This window comes from Triturus cristatus, chromosome 8 (assembly GCF_964204655.1).
Source record: "Triturus cristatus chromosome 8, aTriCri1.1, whole genome shotgun sequence".
Lineage (NCBI taxonomy): Eukaryota > Metazoa > Chordata > Amphibia > Caudata > Salamandridae > Triturus > Triturus cristatus.
Genome location: NC_140591.1, coordinates 1,112,041,525 through 1,112,061,350, shown reverse-complemented (window position 1 = coordinate 1,112,061,350; position 19,826 = coordinate 1,112,041,525). Strand labels below are relative to the sequence as shown.

Here is a 19,826-nt window from a genome sequence, read left to right as displayed (position 1 = left end):
CATGTGCTGCCGACAAATGCGTAAATTGCCTGGTCTCCAAATGCTGCTACTGTCAGTTGTCAGCCAGTCCTATAGCCAGCACAAAGTCTCACAGCGGGCCCGCCTCCTCCATTAAGCTACCCCCTCCCCAACATCCAATTGTAGGTTTTATCACATCATTCATGTCTCCTCCCGAGACCAATTCTCCAACTGGCAGTTCTAGGAGTAGGGGGCCTAACAATGCTAACGAAGCTGCAGTTAGCGTAAGAGGTATATAGACTGAGCAGAGGTTAAGTCTGCCCCTCCCACTTTCCACTCACTGGTACGTTTTGTTCCAGAGAATCTGGTCATTTCTTTGTGGGGATAAATGGCAGGGCTTTCTTGCATAAGACCACAACCCCACCCCCTGGAACCAGCAGTGTATCCCGCATGCACCACCAATGTATATCCAAATCTTTCTATCGCTTTACAATGGTTCCCTTTAAGCTGTGTTTCCTGCAGTAAAATAACATCAAGGGCTTGCCTCTTTATGAACTGTAAAACCAGTGTTAAGTTTATCTTACCAATGAGGCCATTGACATTCCATGATCAGATTTTTAAGGACTGCCGCTGCACCCCAGTCATTCAACTATTGGGAGGGATATTTTTATAATCGTATGTCCCCAGACCGTGGGTTGTGATACCTCTGTCCCGGGTCTGCCTCGAAATGCAACCCTCTGTAATTGAGCACTTTCATTTCAAACACCCCCTCCCTGCAACCCTGCTAGATAGGTTCTCAACCCCCCACCATCCCAACCTTCAGGGCGCCTATTGCCCAAACAACATCTAATAACAATAAAGGGTGTACTCTGGCTCTGTCGTCAATGACCCACAAAGATATATATTATCCTTATATCCTGGCTCTCTATTATATATAATCCCGAGTTGTATTTAATTCAGCTGTCTACCTTAATGCCACACAGATAATATCTCATGTTCTCACACCCCATAGTTTCCATGCGCCAGCATCTCCTGACTTCTAGGTCTCTGACTGTAGTTCAACAGAAGCCATACAACTCCCAGTTCTGTGGAACAGGAGTACATACAGACAATTTTAGTCTCTTATGTTCCCATCATAATGTCTGACAATTATTAGGGCTGCTTCCCTTGAGGATCTTAAGGGGTCCGTTCCCTTGTTGTTGCACCACCCCCCCCCCCCCGCGATCTCTCCTTGCCCCCTTTCCTCCACCTCGATCAGCAACACACCAAGCCTCCAGCCGTTCCCAGGCCTCTTTGGGGGTACAAAATGCCATGTCTTTCCCTCTGCTATCACCCGAGGTTTTGCAGGGAAGAGCATCATATATTTGAGACCATGCTCTTTCAGTTCTCTTTTCACCGCTTCAGAGCTACGTCTCTGGCGCTTGACCTGCAGAGTAAAATCAGGGTAGAAGCGAACCAATACTTTTTCGTACTGTACATCTCCTATCGCCCTCGCTGCTTGGAGATATGCGTCCCTGTCACGATAATTAAAGATCTTTGCTGCCCAGTGTGCTCTGTCAACCGAGCAATTTAGACCGGCGCTTGGGGCGTAATGTATAAAGTAGGAAGTTTTCTAGGAATAGGGCCACACTAGGGGCCTCAGCCCCTTGTGTGACCCCCCACCACTCTAATGTTGTCCCGTCTTGGTCCTCTAGTTTTGTCACCAGTGCAAGGCCTGTTGTGACACACCTGTCTCTCCAGGCATTTTGTGGTGGACTGGAGCTGGTGTGTACGGACGTACGCTGTTGTAACCTCCTCACTGAGTTTTTGGAGGTCTGTTCTGAATGATTTACTTCAATTGTCACTGTTGGGCTCCAACATGCTCTTCAAGTCCCCTATTGATGCCATTATTGCTCCTAAGGAGGTTTCTTCGACTGCTGGCGTCTCCACCACACTCCCTTCTGCTGCCATCTGTGTCCTCTGGACTACATAATTGTCCATTTTGTTCGATTGGTGCATCCCCGTTCCTTTCAGCTTTACCATTGCAGTAGATTGAGCGTTGGCCTCCGCCCATGTGAAGTCGACACCCACACGAGCCTAGAGTGCACCAATAAGCTGTTGTAGTTTATATTCGGGTGGGTACAATCCAGCTGAGATCATTGTTCCACTACCGTGTCCCAGCCCAAAGCTGCCTTTGTTCTGCTGATCTGCCCTTATTTTGCTGTGTTCCAGGTGGTCAACCACCCTTCTGTCACCCGGGCCCTATATTTTTCTCAGGGTCCTCCGGGCCGAGCCTCGCAGTGCCCCAACCTCGGCCTCTCCCGGATTCCAGCAAGCAGGTGAAGGTGCAGAAGGCGGCCTAGTTTTCGGAGCCTCTTCCGCTCACTCTTCTGTTTTTAATTGGGGGGGGGGGGGCTGCCGTGTCCTCGCCCTCTTCTCTACCGGCACCTCCTCCATTCTTCCAGCGTTCATCGTAGGCCACGGACTCCTCCCTGAAGGCACCTCGCCTCTCGACCTTGGGTCTGTCACATAAGCCACCTCCATACTCAGTCACCACTGTAGCAAGGATCTCGGTGAAGCAGGGTGTTGACTGCCTTCGTCCCACATTCAGGCCGGGACCTCCCCTGGTCTGTCGTTCGACCATGTGGGAAGCCAGGCCGCTCATCCCCGGTCTTCACCAACTCCACTCTGGGGGAGGGGGGACCAACGGATTGTCTCTGCTGGACCTCTGGGGGGCCTGTTGTACTTTAAATGTTCCTAGTTGCCACAGGATTGCAGATTCTGTGCGGATGTCGAGGCTTGTTCTAGTGTATGGAGCAGCGCTCCGCTGGTGTGCGGCAATCTCAGCAGATGCCAAGCCACGCCCTTTGGTGAGATATTTATTCTTATGGACTATTTCCTGACTTCCCTTGTTCATGAAGACTGTGTGCCTCTCTCTCTTTGATATTTGCAGGTTATCTTTATGAATCTCTCCATAGTGTACCATCCTGTGTGAGTATGAGTTTTGATATGCATGTGTAAGTCGTATCCAAGAGTGGATTGTGTTGTACTAACCGCTACCACCTGGTTACATTTTCCCTCTGTGAAACCCAAGCCTCTTGTGAGGTGTTTGTCTTGATTCTTTGTATGTTGTTGGACCTCTTGTGTTCTTAAGAGTTTGGTTGTTGGCAGAAGAAGTCTTCAGATTAGAGTATATGTAGACTAATTCCCATCCTGGCAGCAACAGGGTGTAGCTGGCAGCCCCAAAAGCTAGACTAGACTGCCTTCACCCCTTACAAAGTCTTACTTTTCAGTGTTCACGGAGGTATGACTGAAGGAGTTGGGAGATACAAGTGTGTACATGTTGCTTAGTTACGCTTGAATCTAGTCTTTACTTTGCCCCTCACCTCTCTTGTCTCCTTTAGTTCAGATTTTCTCAAGTTAAAACACCCAGAACACACTTTTGCACCTAAGAGAGAGGATTTAAGTGTAAGCTGGTGGGTGCGTAAAATAATGAGCTGGGTTAGTACAGCTTTAAAAGGTTTCTTGGGATATATGTTGTGGGGCCTTCACCTGCAGCTCCAGACACATCACAGACCTAGAGAAATGTGCGTGTGCATTGGACTGCCAGTATTTGCCGGAGTTGTGGTAATCAATAACCTATACTTTTGTGCACTGGTGAATAGGGTTGTCCTATTTTTACTTAGTCAGTTAGGTCTAAACGTTTCTATCTTAGTTCCGGTTTAATTTTATGGACAAGTCCTGATTCTTTTGCCTCGGATTCTACCACAAGGTTTGGTGAATAAGAGTACTGAATTTAAGGACATATTTGTAATGAATAAACTATGGCTAAAGAAGGCTAATGTAAAACACTATAGAGAAGCTGAATAGATCCCTTGCTGTATTTGAAGTCATTTGACTAAACCCAGTACTACCTCATACAAATTACCAACAAATCTCCCTACAAATCTAGGGTGCCATCCAATAATCTCCCCTTTGTCCCTTGGGATTATGTTGATGTTTCCATAGAATCTATTTTATAAATGGAAGTGGTATGAATTGTAGTTAGATGTATAGTTACACTTGTGCCATACGAAGTAGATTTTCTTTGGATGTACTTAACTAGTCTACAGTTTCAGATGACAGAAAACATGTAATTGGCTGTTTTTATTTTGAAGAATTAATTTAAACTGTGCTTTAGAATAGCTAAAAAAGTCGATGTGAATAATTTCTGTACCCCATGTTTATTTAATTTATTACATTTTTTTTATATAGTGCGAACATGACCCGTGGGGGTATCTGAGCGCTTTACAAATGATCCAAAGGAAGAAACATGTAGCACAAACAACATAATTGAGACCCGTACAGGAAGTGATAAATTTCCAGTAGAGGGAGGGACCACATCCAGGACTAATCCAATAAATCAAAACACGATCGTAGCAGGCGAGTAATATGGGTGTAGTCAGCATGCCATATCTGGTCCGGAGAGTAGAGTTCCTTGGTGCTAGGGCAGAAATGTGTTCACAATAGTACTTTTTTTTTTTTTGAATGATGAAGTTGAGGGATTGAGTCTGATTTCAGGAAGCAAGGAGTTCTAAATTCTCGGGGTGATATCAGACAAGGCTCGGTTGTAAATGTTCTTTTTATAGAAATTCTGTGGTTTTAGCAGTAAGGTGCTGGTAATTCTAGAGATCTGCAGCCGCCAGATTTCTCCAGCTTTTGTGCAAGGTATCTCGGGGTGTTGAAGTGTAGGGCTTTATGGGTAATACAGGCAGTTTTGTAACTGGATCCTTGCTTCATATGGGAGTCAGTTTAGAGATTTCACAACGAGAGTGATGTGCTTGTTTCTTTTAAATCCTGTGATGAGCCTTACAGCAGAGTTCAGAGAGGCTCTTATAGGAGCCATCTTAGATATAGGTAGGCCGCGGAGGTTGCACTCCCATAGTCCAACCTAGAAATCACTAGGGCTTGCTTTACGAACTTTAAGTCATTGAGGGGGAGGTATGGGTTTATTTTTCTTAAGATGTTCGTTTGGAAGTTTGCTCCTTTGGTGGCAGCACTGATGTGCTTCTGCATGTTCTAGTTCTTGTCTAGAGTTATTCCCAGTGATCTTGAAAAATCTATGTGTGTTAAATCGTGAAGAACTCTTAGTTGCTTCATCCATTCTTTGATATCCGGTGGGGCGATTAATTCAGTTTTGAGTGCGTTTAGTTTGAGTTGGTTGCATGCCAGCCAGTGTTGGGGATTTTTGTAGAGTTAATTTGAGTGACCTGATGTGGAAGAAGAGACTTTAAGGTACAATTGGGGATCATTGGCGTATATGTGATGGTGGATCATTTAAGGGCTCCATGAACAAATTTAACAGAGTGGGTGAGAGCGTGGACCCCTGGGCAACCCTAGTCTGACCGGTTGGACTTAGACAGGGACTGATTAACCTTTAGTTCTATTGTGAAGAAAGTAGACAAAGCAGTTTAGGACGGACCCCGATAGCCCCATTCTATGTTCCAGTAAGTGTACTAGATTGTCATGCTTAAATGTATCAAAAGCTGGCGATAGGTCGAGCAGGATTAGAAGGCAAGAGTCATTCTGATCTAACATTTTTGATGCACGAGGATAGAACTGCGATTGTGACTGTTTCACTGAGAGGTTGTTAAGGTGTATGCAGGTGATACCCCGACCTGGACTACTAGATCTATCTAATCTAATTATGTTGTGGCTAGGAGGGACTAATTTGTCAAGGATATGTGCAGATTAATCTTTTAGCCACATTTAAGTGACCATTAAGCGGTCAACCCCTCGTGCAAGGATGAGGTCAGCGATGTCCACCACAAGTCCTACTGCCGATCTGTAATTGTGTCACATGCATTTTAGATAAGGTTTGGAGTCAGCTGGGGTAGTCGGTGTGGAGGCACCTCTCTTAAGGCTGTACTTATTTATGGCCCTGATGTTGGGCTTAGGTTCTGTGTGTGTCTCTGCAGGAATTGTTTGGATTTGACCCAGATTATCTGTTTTACCAGAGTATGTTAAATTATGTCCGGAGTAGGGAGGGAATATCCCCATTGGTTAGAGGATCTTTAAGTTAAATGGGCCAAGTGGGGGTGCATTGGGGTAGGGTAAAGTTCTATATCTCAGGTGAGGAGAGGTCGAGATTAAGATCCTGTTGGTTGGGGGCGTGGAAGATTAGTGTTGTCGTGATTGTGACTATTTAACCTCAGAGTGCAGTTTGGCCAGCGATTGTTGGCCAGCTCTGTGATGTGTATTAGACTTTATAAGTCTGCATTAAGTTGTTGTAGATGTTGTGTGATCGCAAGTCTGGATTCTAGTGATGTGTGCAAACAAGTTGTTGAGGCTAAAAGCAAGGGGCAAGGAGATGGAGGTGTGAAGACTGTGGTGTTGGAATATTGCTGGCCTGGGAGAGCAAATCGAGGGAAGGAATAGGGGAGCTCGAGAGCTTCTTGAGTGGGACGACTGGGCGTTATATGGTTCATGTTCCTAGTTTGGTTTGGGCGATCGGACTTCAGGAGTGTCGTTGAGCCATGAGGAGGCTCAGTGGTATAGTCAGAGTGAAGGTGTTACTTCCGTAGCTTTGTAACTGTGATAGCTGCTGTAGAGGTGTTTTGGAATGCAGTCTACTTTGGTGATTAAAGGAAGGAGGACTCTGACCTACCGGATGGTGGTGGAGTGTTAATGTTGTGCATGTTAATCACAGAGGATGTGATGTTAAATCTACTGTGTATGGGTAGAGGATGAAGTTGACTGCAGATTTATTTGTCTATATTTCGGGTGAGGGTTTTTGCCTCTTGCAGCATTATCCCAGTCGCAGTAACCCTTGCTAAGGTTTCTTCTTCATTTTGAATTTACCTTCCAAGAAATTATTTAAAAAAAAAAAAAAACTGTTTACCCCAATCGGCCTCTGGTGCCAGAAAATATGTTCATGTACGATTAAAGCTCCTCAACCTTTACTGCATCAATTCTTCCAAACCCTTTGTCTATATAACAGTTACTGTTGGCGACTGAAATGTTATTAGTTACTGTTGAGCAAATCACAGTAGTTAATGTTTAAGTAATCTAACATGTTCTCACAATGCGAATAAGACCGATGAAGATTAAGGATTCCATGCCATGTCATATGTATAGTCTATCCAGAAAATAAGACAGTTTTTTTTTTTATTGTTATCCTTGGCCATTTTAATTATAGGTCCTGATGAATATAGTTATTTTATTTGTAGTTTTATCTGGTATGAGCCATACCCATCAGGGAATCGAAGCATAACAGTGCTGATGGGGTTCATGCACTCCGCGGACTGGTGGCAAAGGAGAACGCCAATTGGCGGCTCCAGATGGAGGACTCCTGTACCAACCAAGGCAAAGTGGGAGGCGATGATCTGGGTCTTCTTGACCTTTATTATTATACTGAGCAGTGGAAATCTGTTGGCCCCCTGTTGATTGGACCAGTGGCACCACACTGAATTCCTTTCACACCGTGCCTCCCAAGGAGCAGAAATCTTAAAACCGGGACAAACTTGACTTTTTTCTTTAGAAATCCACCTGAACAAAGGTATAGTCTGACACAGCGGATGATGAAACTAATGGAAGAGCTGCTCGTCTGACCCAGGGAGAGGTGGCCATAATGGACACATTGAAAAACATCCGTGACCAGGATAGACAATAGGGTAGTACAAATGGCGGCTTGCTTTGAGGATGTGGCATCAAGGATTGAAGGCACCAGAAACCAGAGTTGAAACCCTCAAAAAGATTGACTACACTGGAGTCCTTGGGGCAGCCTTTTCAGGAAGAGTCACAGGAAAATGTGACTTTTAAAAGAACTATGTTTGAATCATGGCACATATGGAGTTAGTCTGAGGTCGAGAGCCTAGATAACTGATTAATAGCTAACACGATCATGCTGATGGGGTTACTGGCCTTGAAAGAAGGGGGAAGATGTGCCAGACACGCCTGACTTTATTCATCAGAGGTACGTGAAATTGCAGCGGATCCTGAGCTAGTGAGACATAAACACACTAAACGTCCTACAAGAAGTCTGAGGTGAGAGTCAACAGTGGCTAGAGCCATCACCATGAAGCTGGGTCCTACTTCACAGAGAGTGTGTCGCCATCACTTGTGCTGTGGCGTGATGAGCTCAAGTTCCAAGATTATGAAATGTTACTTTTCCCATAACTGAGTAAACAGACCCAAAGGAAGGCAAAAGGAGCTGCAGAGCTTTGTGAAAGAGCTTCTGTCTGAGCTCTTCTACTTTCCTGTGGCATCCTGCACAGCTACGTATTTAGGAGAGTGAGAGTTCCTGTTTTCATACAGGTGCAGGCTGCATGGGACAATTTTTTTTTTTTTTACCTGTATGGAGAAGCCAGCGTGGCCGAGGCGCAGGCAAAGACGATATCTGACTGTACTGCTGAGAAGGGTGTTGAGGTATAGTGTAATTGCCTCTAATGTAGTGAGCACAAACTATGGTTCACCAATTTCATAGGCTTGTGTAGTTATTTTCCTGTGTTGCAATTCGTTTCCTGTTGTCTGACAGAAATTGATGGGATCTTGCTTTATTACTTAACTGAACTGTACAGGGGAGAAGTGGCTAATTTTTAATTGTGCAATAAGTCATTTCGAACTCTGGGTGGCATTCATGTGTTTCTCAATAAACAAAAATGGGTAAACCTAAAATGCCCAACATTTTGGGTCACATCATGCTTCCCAGTTGTCCTTTGAGACAGTCTTCTTGATAGTGCAGGTGTAGATATTATTTAGTGAATAGGATTTAACGTGTTCAATTTATTATGGTATACCTTTTGAGAAGTTCAGTTTACTCCGCGTTTGTTTTGTTTTTGTAACATTGTCACTAAATTGGACTCAGGTTTTTAAGTGCACTGCAGTAGCCATCATATTTGTTACATCGATGATCACAGATCAACTTCTACATATTTTTATTAATGGTCCTGACGTGCTTTTAATGTTTCATTTTGTATTGCATTGTTACAAAGTATTTTACTTGTGATAGCTTTAACTAAAATATAGCATGAAAAACAAGCAAGAACTCTCCGACGGCAACTGGCCCTCAAGGAGCACCAGCACACTGCTGCTTAAGCCGAAGAAATTTAAAAAACTAAAAACATACTATCGCACATTCTCTGGCATTGCCCCGAGAATTTGGAATGCCTTACCAGCGGAAATAAGACTGATTCCCTCAACATTTGCCTTCAAAAGGGAATTAAGGCCCTCCTAATGACCAATGCGCTGATATACAACTTGTTCTCCTCCTGCCTTTGTCATTTTATTATATTTTAAAAGTATTGTATAGCGCGAACATGACCCAAACGGGCGCTTTACATATGGGTTGAGGAAGACCAAGGCAAATAACTGGGCTTGAGGAGGGAAAAGTCAAACCAAATCTCACAGGAGCAAGCGAAGTAACATGCAACAGGAACACAATGACCAAAACCAAATACATAGGAACAAGAAAAGCAATAGGAACACAATGCCATATTGGAGTGCGCCGTGGGTCGTAAAAGATGCCAGGTCATAGCAAAAGCAGCTAAATCGGAAGACTATGGCTAGATGTAACCTAAAGGAAAAAATTAGAAGTATCGGACATAAATCTAAGAGGCAAAGAATGGAAAGCAATCAGCAGAATATTTACAGAAGTTTAAGTTTCCTTATGATGTGTACCAGAAACGTGTGGAACCTATTACTTTAAAAAAAAAAAAAAAAATTGCACTTCAGTCCACCATGGTTTCTAAAACTTGAGATACGGCCTCAATTTGTAATTTCTTCTAAGTCTTAAATTTGATGGTTTTCATGGGCCTACTTTTTGCTCATAACTGAGTTTCTGCTTCTTGTTTGTCTTTTGAAGTTGAGGATTACTCAATGAAAGTTTGAGGATCTACAATAGTTTTTATCATGCACTTCCTGTCAGGACTGCACACTTTAGTACTCTAGTCAAACTTGTTTATTGTGTTGAACAACAGACTTTACCCTGAAAATGTGGTTGACTGATACTGTCCCTTAGTGTTGAACTCTTTTGGTTCTTGGACTAATGTTGAATGGAGATGTAATTTCCCCCCACCCCCTTTAAAAATATGAATTCTCTAAGGAAATTGAGATATGTTTTAGGTTTAGTGAATTATCCTGCTATGTGATTTGCTGTAGAGTTTGGGGCTAACAACTCTTTGGTGATTTTGTTTTCCAACCGGAGTTATTCTGACCCAGAAGCGCTCTTTGCAGGACCTCCTCTTAAAATGTTTACAAGGTCAGAATAAATAAATTCTGGCATAGCTTCGCAGATATTCATCCTGATCTGGATCAGCAGTTGGGCAGGCATTGTTATGGAACCTTTCCGACTAACATGAGCATCATTTCCGCTAACATTTATGACTTTGCTTAATCGTCCTATTTTAAGCATGTGAATGTTTTGAAGAAGAAAAAGTTGCTTAACCTCTAAATATAGTTCTCCAGTCGGTGTATCTTACATAGATTGTTATTAAGTTGGATAAGAGGTGCAATCCTTTAAATTGTCACGATGCACTTCCTCTTATCTTTTAATTTAAAATTGTATGAAAATCTGAGTTTTGGAATTCTCTAGGGTGATGTGAAATATACATACATGAAGAGGTTTCATGCCTGTTGCCCATCCCGACACAGTTTCTGTCATCTAGAAAAGAAAATAAGAGGAAATACTAAAAAAAAAAAGTGCATGCTGGTAAAAAAAAAAAAGCTATCATTCAGGTGTGTCCAGAGACCCTGAAGAGAGCAAGAAGTAACAGATGAAGGAGAGGAAAGGCGCGCAGACCAGGACATTGTAAGCAGCCTAACTCTAACCACAGCCCATACGCCACATTGCTTGTTGTGTGTAGACGAGGCAGCTTGGCATCAGTCCGCCGCCTCAGGTCCTGGACCTACCATGACCTCGTTGAAGGTCATGACTTCCCAGATCGGTTTTATGTTGGTAGTACTGGATTTTTTCCCCCCTACCTTTTTGGAGAAATCTTGTGCGTTCTAGTGACAAAAAAAAGGGAGGGGAGGTGATGCTTGTGGGATTTAAGATTGTAAGTAGGTTGCACCTGGAGGAAAAATTGCCCTTAAGTGACGTACTAAGGAGAATTGGAAGGCTAATACATTTGATGACTAGTAAGAAGAACCCGAACCAATAAAAAGCTTTTTACATTTTTTTTGACATGGAAGTAGCCAGAGAACCGCGTAAGGCTAATATTCAAAGAAAGAATCAGAAAATGAAAGTCACAGATACTTCTAAAGAAAGCAAGTGCTAGATGTGTGTGTGTGTGTGTGGGGGATGAAAAACTTAAGACAGACACAAACATCTTTAAAAGAAAGAGCCAGAAGTAAAGGGGTAGAAAAGACAACACACTGTAATTTTTGTAATTCCCTGCTCCCCCAAAATCCCCCCGCCCACCAGATACCTGTTATTTTATGTCGCCAATTGCTTCCAGAGCCAGAAACAGAAATGTTCATAGAAGCAGAGAACCCCCAGATAGATGAATACTATCTAGAGAGACATTTTGGGCTTTCTGTGGACTAATTCACACAGGGCATCACCGATACCATTTCAGAAATTATCTCACACAGTTAACATTAACACGCTATCAGTGTGGTTGCAACATAACATTGTTATATATGATATTCTCCCTGGATGTTAAAACTTGAATGTTGCATTTTTATTTCTGTTCCCCTTACGAAGGGATATTGCATCCCGAAATGCATTGGGGGGGGCCAACAACTTTGGGAATTCATCATTGTTTTCATCAAGATGTTAACATGCACATGATGTATCAATAAGCAATACATTGTATAGGATGTTTAATTACTGCATGCTTGCGGAGAGTTATTCGCAATAAATAACTGAAAGGTCGAGTGATGTTTTGAGTAGTACATTTTGAATGTGTATACTGTATCATTAATTGTTTCAATTGAGCAAGGTCTTGCAAATACAGTTGTGCGGGAAGGGCCAAGTGCGTGTTTACACTTGAATTCTACACTAAAACCTTAACTTGCCATGCAGCATACAAGAGATTGTGCAGGAACAAGTTGGAGCCAAATCTAGGATTCCAGTTTTCAATCGTTCTTTGTTCTTTGATTTCAGATTGTTCAAAATACTGCCTACATAATATTGTGTTAAGTTTCAATATTTGATTGCCATTGTAAATTGGCACAACATAAACCTCTCCAGTTCTTAAAATATTGTTTTAAATCCCCTAGGGAAAGAAGTCCTATTACTAATGCAGGCCTTGAACACACTGTGCAGTCCAGAGGAGAAGTTGGCAGCTCTATGTAAAAAGTATGCTGACCTGGTAAGTATTCATGTGTAATTCATTACAAATTTAGTGGCCATATATTTCACCACAATTGTCTAGGCAGGTGCATATCCAAGGAGACTTACAAATCATTAATACGATTTTATCAAACCTGCACTGTTTTCATTATTTCTGTTTTAGTACAAATACATTAAATCATGTTTTAGAAGAATTGTGAAAAACAATGCGAACCTTGATTTCAACAGCACTAAATACAAAATTCTAGCATTAAAGTAATGGGTACGTGTAAACTAAAAGTTGCAAGGTGGCCAGCCATATTGCTTCTAGAGCGGTTGAAGTAAAGAAAAACAATTAATAGATCTCTGCTTACAGTAAAAGATATTTCCAAACTCTGACAATACCCTTGAGTTACAAGGGACTAAAAGATGTTCACAACAATGAAACTTGGTTGATAGTTTATTTCGGCCCTCGGGGCTCTATTATCTCTTGGATCCTCTTGAGCTACTCAACATCCTCCATAATACCTTCAACAGATCCTTTCTAGTCTTGGAAAAAGTCGTCCCTTCTCTAGGAACTATTAGCCTTGGAACACATTTTGGAAAATTTGCCTGAACAGCATGATGGTCCTACAGGTTTTTCTGAATACAGACGTCTTGCATGATCACCTGGGAGGGTATCCTGGCGCTGAGCAGCTGAGAGTATAGCCAAACCAGGGGCCTAGTGGGAAAGTCATTTACCAGAGAGTAGAAGATGTGTTTCATGCAACATGCAAGAAAAGGTTACAACATTCAATACAAGGGTCCACTGGCAGATTATATGCATTGATCTTTGAGGTTGAAATGCTCATCCCCTACTCCAGAGCAGGGTTAAATGTGCTAAAGGGCAACTGCATTTTGATAGGGTGAGTAAGGAGACCATTGGGGATTGTTTAAAATTGAAAAGCAGATCTTAACTTTTGGTTCAGAGAATTGTCAGAAGGCTTTTCGGTATTGTCGAGCTAAGCATGGATGTGTTTTGTGACTACTGGGTTGTTATTGAAATTGTCTTTTATTTGTTTTTCCGATGGGAAGCAAAGTGTTTATATAAAAGGGTGATCCAGTGCTGGGGCACCACTACCTTGGTGATATAAATCCATGTGTATCTCTTGCAAGTCCAATTGTAGAGGCATCTTGATTGTTTAGGAAAACATCCAATAGTATAATATACAATGCACACATTTACATCCTGAAATAAAATTCTTAGTATGCGTCAAATATTGTGCAATCTTGAATGTGTGTGTGGGTAATGGGAATATTCATTCGAGCATTGCATAATCAGAAAATATTAGAATCTGCCAATTGGCATGATACATGCAAATGATGTTAATGACAATACCAACACGTGTTTTGGGACCCTAGTTGCCTTTTCTAGGCAACAGGAAAAAATATATATTAAAAAGAATCTATATTCACAATAAGAAAACACATGGTATACAACTCTAAAAATAAAATGTAAGTACAAGTAGTTGCCATATTTTCCAGTCCTGCATAGAACAATTTTCAATTAATTTAATAAAGCTTTAATGATGATGCAAGCTCCTCTGTGCACAAGTCTTTGCAGACGCTTTGAGTCTTGGTTTAAATTGTCAAAATGAATTATTCAAACTTGGAACCCAAGGCATCCTTCGGATAACCTTGTGCTCATCCTGTAAATGCAATTTTTCCGTGTTGGACTGCGATTTGTGCCTTTGGAGTTTCAGCATTATCGTTTCCATCATTATAATTTGCAGGCAAACAATGTGTGGTCATACTGAGGCAGTGTTTGGGTGCCCTCATGTTTTTGTGGGGCTAACCTGTTTATTATGGAGGCTACTTTCTGCCAGAAATAGCCAATTAAGGAATTGAGTGTTTTACTTGGTGATTTATAAAGTTGTTACATTTTGCTTCATTGAGATCGTTCAGATGTTGACTAGATATGGTATAGTGGTAGATTGTTACTTGTGTGAGGCTTACATCACAGACTTGGGGGATGCAGAGCCTTAAAGTATGGTCTAGCCACTTCTACGGTTAGGTAAGGGCATTGGTAGGTTCAGTTATGAGTTAATATTACATCAAGTGTGTGACTCACTGTTTTTGTTATTCCCATATGCAAAAGAAACAATTGATGGATGGAATGCTAGACAATGCAAACATTCACCCCCAGTCACAAGGATCTGGGTTAAATTCATCATTTTGTTGCTCACCACACCGCCCCAGTTTGCACCCAGCCATATGCAAATCAGTCTTGACCCTGTTCCTTGTGGGAACAGTCCAGCCCAAACTGCCAAGCCAGGTCCTCCCTAGTCTGGAAACAAGCATCCTTGGAGCGGTTTCGGGGTTTCACCTGAAACTGGTCCTAGGATGCTTGTTTCCAGGTCTAAACTGGGGTGGCGTGGTGAGCAAAAGTGATGGATTTAACCCTGATCTCTTGACTGGGGGTGAATGTTTTGATTTGTTCTGCATTCCGTCCGTCAATTGTGTGTCTTTTGCTTTCTCGCCCCAAGTGTGCCGGGTATTCCCAGACATGGGTCCCGAGCTCACTGGACTCAAGCTATCCTGGCTGATGAGAGGTGAAAACCCCAAACCGGTCCTAGGATGCTTGTTTCCAGTCCAGGGAGGACCTAGCCTGGCATTTCGGTCTGGACTGTTCCCATGAGGCTCAGGGTCAAGACTGATTTGCACATGGCCAGGTCTAAACTGGGGTGGCATGGTGAGCAAAAGAATGATGGATTAAACCCAGATCTCTTGACTGGGGGTGAATGTTTTGATTTTGTTCTGCATTCCATCCATCAATTGTGTGTCTTTTGCTTTGTTATACCCATGGCAACATAGGTGAATGTTAGTGTATTTTTTTGTTATCTAATCCATAGTTATTTTGTTGCTGAGTCTGTCTGCCCTCATGTTGAAGCCACTCGTCAGTGCATTTTTTGGCGCTAAATGTTAAGCTTATAATACCAGATTGTGGATTTAATCCAGGAATTTGAATTTTTATCTTGATGGAGAAGGTATTGTTGAATAATGGAGTTGTATGTTAATTGTGCATCTTGCAACTATTATGAACATGTTGATGTAAGGTTGACATCTTCTCTCCGTACCTCATTTTTTGGCTTTTATTTCTATGGATCATTACAAAACCTGCGGGGGATAAGATTGTTAATAATAATATATGATTCTCGAACCATTCTTTGTGCTTTCATTATAACTCAATCTAGAACATCCAAGTATTAACTGAGAGAGCGAGAAATCCCTACAGGGCAGGAGAAATTGAATGCGAGTTGGAAAAACTTAAGGTAAAAGCATCATCAGATATTTTATGTAATTATGAGCACCTCCTGTGCCAGTAACAAGTGAGACTCCCTATTCAAGTGTCATTCCCTGTGAGGCACATCCTCAGAAGTCAAGCAAAGCTACAGGTGATAAATCTGGATGGTTGAAGGGGTCCGGTAGCACAATCATCATCTTTACTGCTGTACTAGTCTTATTCTACCAAAATCTTGTCTATCCAGTTAAGTGGCTGTAGCTCATTTTATTGCATAAAGACAGAAACATGATCACTATCTGGAATTAATTTGTCAACTTTTACTTCAACATACCTTTGGGGCATATAACTGACATAGGACAGATAAGACCTATGATAGATGTAACAAAATAACCAAATTGCCTTTCTGCTATTTAAAAGTCCTCTATAATGCCACAATAGATCAGGTGCTGCAGCAATACATAGTAGACTTCCTCACAGACAAATTGCTGAGCTTTATAGAAGCGATGCCCGTCTTACCCATTCCTCATTTCAGAAGATATTCCAATTGTTCACAGCAAGGGCTTATTTCTTACAGCTCCTATTTCTTCTAGTCCAAAGTCCTTAGGGAAGCCCAAGCCTGTCACCCCAGTCGTAATGGAGGCTACAATATTCAAAGGATTTGCTTTCTTTTCTGTCCCACCTAAAGAGACTTATGAAATTCTGTTATAGGTGGCTGGATAGCAGACTACACATCCTCGGACTTCATTGGATTCAAACTAAAAATTCTAGTTGCTCTTGTTTGTTTGCAAGATCTTGGTTCTGCAGCTCCTGTAACTGTCCTAATCGAGCCACCTTTGTGTCAGTAATTATCACAGGAAATTGGTGGAACTTGCTGCGGGATCCGCCCTATAACCATTTTGTGCAAAAGATCTGATACAGCCCGTTATATAAATTTATTGGTGCTGAAGGCAGACGTCCCTAGTCTTGCAGGCTTTCCTTCCAGAGGTCAAGTTGAAGCTGTTTATTTTTTTTGGCAAGTTTTGTTGTGCGCTGCGTGGAGCCCTTCTTGGTACTCCAGAGCACTCAGTAGGAAAAAAACGTCAATGACGTAGAGGGAAATATAGTCCTTTGGGAACAAATCCCAATTTAAGTCATGAGAGTTTAGGTCAATTATAGGTAGGGCTTCTGGTTTTATGTAATTTTATTTTTTAAGTATTTCCGTCTGTATCCGTATTTATTTTTGGCTGTCTTATTGGTATTTATCCATATGCATTTAGTTTTTTAAGAATAAATGGAGTTGCAAAATGGTATATTTCCACATTTAACTCCTACACATGCACTCTTACGTGGATGCCTGTTGCAGTTTAGCTAATAAAGATGCTGCATATAACATAATACTTCAAATATATGTTAACATATGCCAGTGTTAAACCCCAGGATGAGATTTCCCTAAATACCATGCTGTCTATTCAGCTTTTGCTTAGGGGTCATGAAAGACAGCATGGATAGTCTCTCACAAGAAGCACAGCAGGCGAAAGAGGGGGACAGTAACAGGCAAAAAGGTGCACAGAGGCAGGCAAACAGGAGCTGTATACCATAAGGAGTGCTAGCCCACTTGCTAACGTGTTGTAGGTCTGTGGAGGTGTAGTAGATGCAAGCAACTCAGTATTGTAAGTGGGGGTAGAAAGCAGAATGTAGGGGGGAGAGTGGAGGAGGGTGGTCAAAAGTCAGAGTATGTTGTTAGCCATCTTTAGCGTAGCTGCTGGTGGCTTGATCAGGGCCTCCCTTAGAAGAGCATTGGTGACTAGTGTCTAAGTCCGTGTTTTGGTCAGCAGCATGGATGGACGTTGCAGCTTCCAGGGCCAGCTTCCTTTTGCAGATCACCTGCGCCAAGTCAGGAGAACGCTCTAATTGTCGCTGCAGGGATGCCCCATGTCGGTTGTACCGGCACTTGCGGGACAGAGTAGCCCAGTCTGAGGCGGGTGCCTTGACGCCAGTGGCATATCTGTCCGCCCAGACCGCTGTTGGTTCAGTGAAGACGTGGGATTGTCCACTATCGGGAGGCCTGCATTGCCAGAAGCGCGGAGTATAAAGTCTGTCTTTGAAGGGCAGGAGCTTGAGGAACTCTGGGCACAGGGAGATCCTGGCTGACGTTGAGTAGCTTGCACCCTCTGAACACACTCAATTGAAAAGGGCGGTAAGACGTTTGATGGTGTGAAGGATCTGAGACAGTCTCCCATGTAGGCCTCAGCGTTTTGTCCCTCTACATTTCGGGAAGGCCTGCAACACGAATGTTGCTCCTGTGTGAGCTTCACTCCGCATCATCCGCTCAAGCCTCCTGTAACTTAACACAGTGCTGTATCAATAGCAAACTTTTGTGAGTGACTGTTGATGCCGGTTGTAGGTCAGCTATCTCGTACTCAGTACCAGCCACTCTGTCCGCTAGTTTCCTGTGTTAGTCACAGAGGATATTGAAGTCCACTTCCAGAGAGCTAAACTTGTTTTCGATGGAGACAAGTGACGTCTCGATTGCCTCCAGGTATACCTAGCTTGTCTGTAGGAGGCAGCTGTGGCCTGCTGGGAGGATCAGTCCCTATTTCTGCAGCCACGTGGTCTTCAGTCCACGGAGTCTGGGAAGCTACAGCAGATCAAAGACGCCCCATCGAAAAGGGTCCAAGCGCTACTGAGGCAGGCGGAACAAGAAGCGCACCCGGAAGTGTTTCTGGGCACCAGTCAAATTAACACCCCCTCCCTTCCCACTGACCATGGATCCCCGCAGAGGAACTGAGTCAGTGAGTCCAGCTGAGGCTGCTCTTCACGAGTCATGGCAGTCCTCTGGCCTGGCTGTTGGTAGCCATGCCTGTGTAGCAGCTGGGCCCAACAACAAGGAAAGGAGTCTCAAGTTCAAGGTAGCCAGCCACGGACAAAGGCATCATCTCACTAGGAGAGTGGTTGCCAAAACTTCTTTGACCCTCGGCTCCCTTGACCTATTGCTGTGGCTCCCCACTGTTACTTTTTTTCTGAGAGTGGGGTGGTGGTGTAAGGCTGGCCTCAGGAGAAACTGATGTAGGTGTTATAACCATATACGCCGGATGTTTCGTGTTACTAAGGTGGTGCTTCTAATAAAATATTTCTAGTTGCACCTCTTTGCACAAGGCTTTTTTTTTAGAGAACTCTGACTTTTTAGGTCTCGACTACGCAGCGCGCATGCGTTACATAGGAGGACCTCCAGCCGTCGCTCTGGTAATTTTGAAGCACACACTCGTGCTTGTGGCGGCATCCACCTTGCGGGAGAGCACAGCGACGCGCCACAAGCACGAGTGCAGTGCTTGAAAATTAGCAGACTGCACGCGCATGCACCACTCCCGGGCTGTCGATCTCTCTCCCCTCTTTCTTTCTCCTCTCATGTTCTCTCTCTCTCTCTCTCTCTCCTCTCTCTCTCTCTCTCTCTCTCTCTCTCTCTCTCTCTCTCTCTCTCTCTCTCTCTCTCTTTCTCTCTTCTTCTTTCTCTCTCTCTCTGTCTTTCTCTCTTTCTCTCTTTCTCTCTTTCTCTCTTTCTCTCTTTCTCTCTTTCTCTCTCTCTCTCTTTCTCTCTCTCTTTCTCTCTCTCTCTTTCTCTCTCTCTTTCTCTCTCTCTTTCTCTCTCTCTTTCTCTCTCTCTTCTCTCTTTCTCTCTCTCTTTCTCTCTCTCTTTCTCTCTCTCTCTCTTTCTCTCTCTCTTCTCTCTCTCTCTTTCTCTCTCTCTCTTTCTCTCTCTCTCTTTCTCTCTCTCTCTTTCTCTCTCTCTCTCTCTCTCTCTCTCTCTCTCCCCCCCCCCTCTCGCCTAGCCGACAGTAGAAGCCATTAGATGGCATTAAAGGGTTTACGGTCCTGGCTGTGCAGACACCGCGCGCTGATGCGAAAGGGTTAATAAAGTGCTTGCCGCTCGTCCACCTCAGGCGAACACAGTCAACGCACAACAGTGTCCTGGTCAACTCACGAGAACTGAATTGCACCCAGGAGGAGACGGCCCACCTTCAGTTGTTTACTGATTTAGAGCACGACAATGCAGCGTGGATTTGTGTGCACGCAACACTACCAGTGATGCGCTCTTGCCTGCTTTCTGTATTAAAAGAAGTTGCATGCTCTACAAAAGATATCCTACACTTTCCAGTGGAAAAGCTTGAAGAGCAGTGGAAGAGCTTGTGTGGGGTATAGGAGGAGCCCTGCCGTTGCCAGGTGCTTTGTAAATACACTAACAATCTATGCGAATTAAACCAAGCATTGGCATAGCCAATAGGTCTCGCTGACTGACTGAGGTCTCGCCTTTGGGACCTTATAAGTATGTAGTTATGCAGCACAATATCCTTACTCCAACAACATTAACTGTTGCAT

The 19,826-nt window shown here is 43.3% G+C and overlaps 1 protein-coding gene across 2 annotated transcripts in view; it reads left to right on the top strand.

Annotated features, from left to right (window-relative positions):
* TXLNG (taxilin gamma) overlaps positions 1-19,826 on the top strand; it is a 172,324-nt gene that overhangs the window by 59,960 nt on the left and 92,538 nt on the right. For both annotated transcript variants that reach the window (XM_085622676.1, XM_085622677.1), the window contains exon 3: positions 12,139-12,230. In XM_085622676.1, the coding sequence (XP_085478802.1) occupies positions 12,139-12,230 (92 nt within the window). The remainder of the gene's footprint in view (positions 1-12,138; positions 12,231-19,826) is intronic.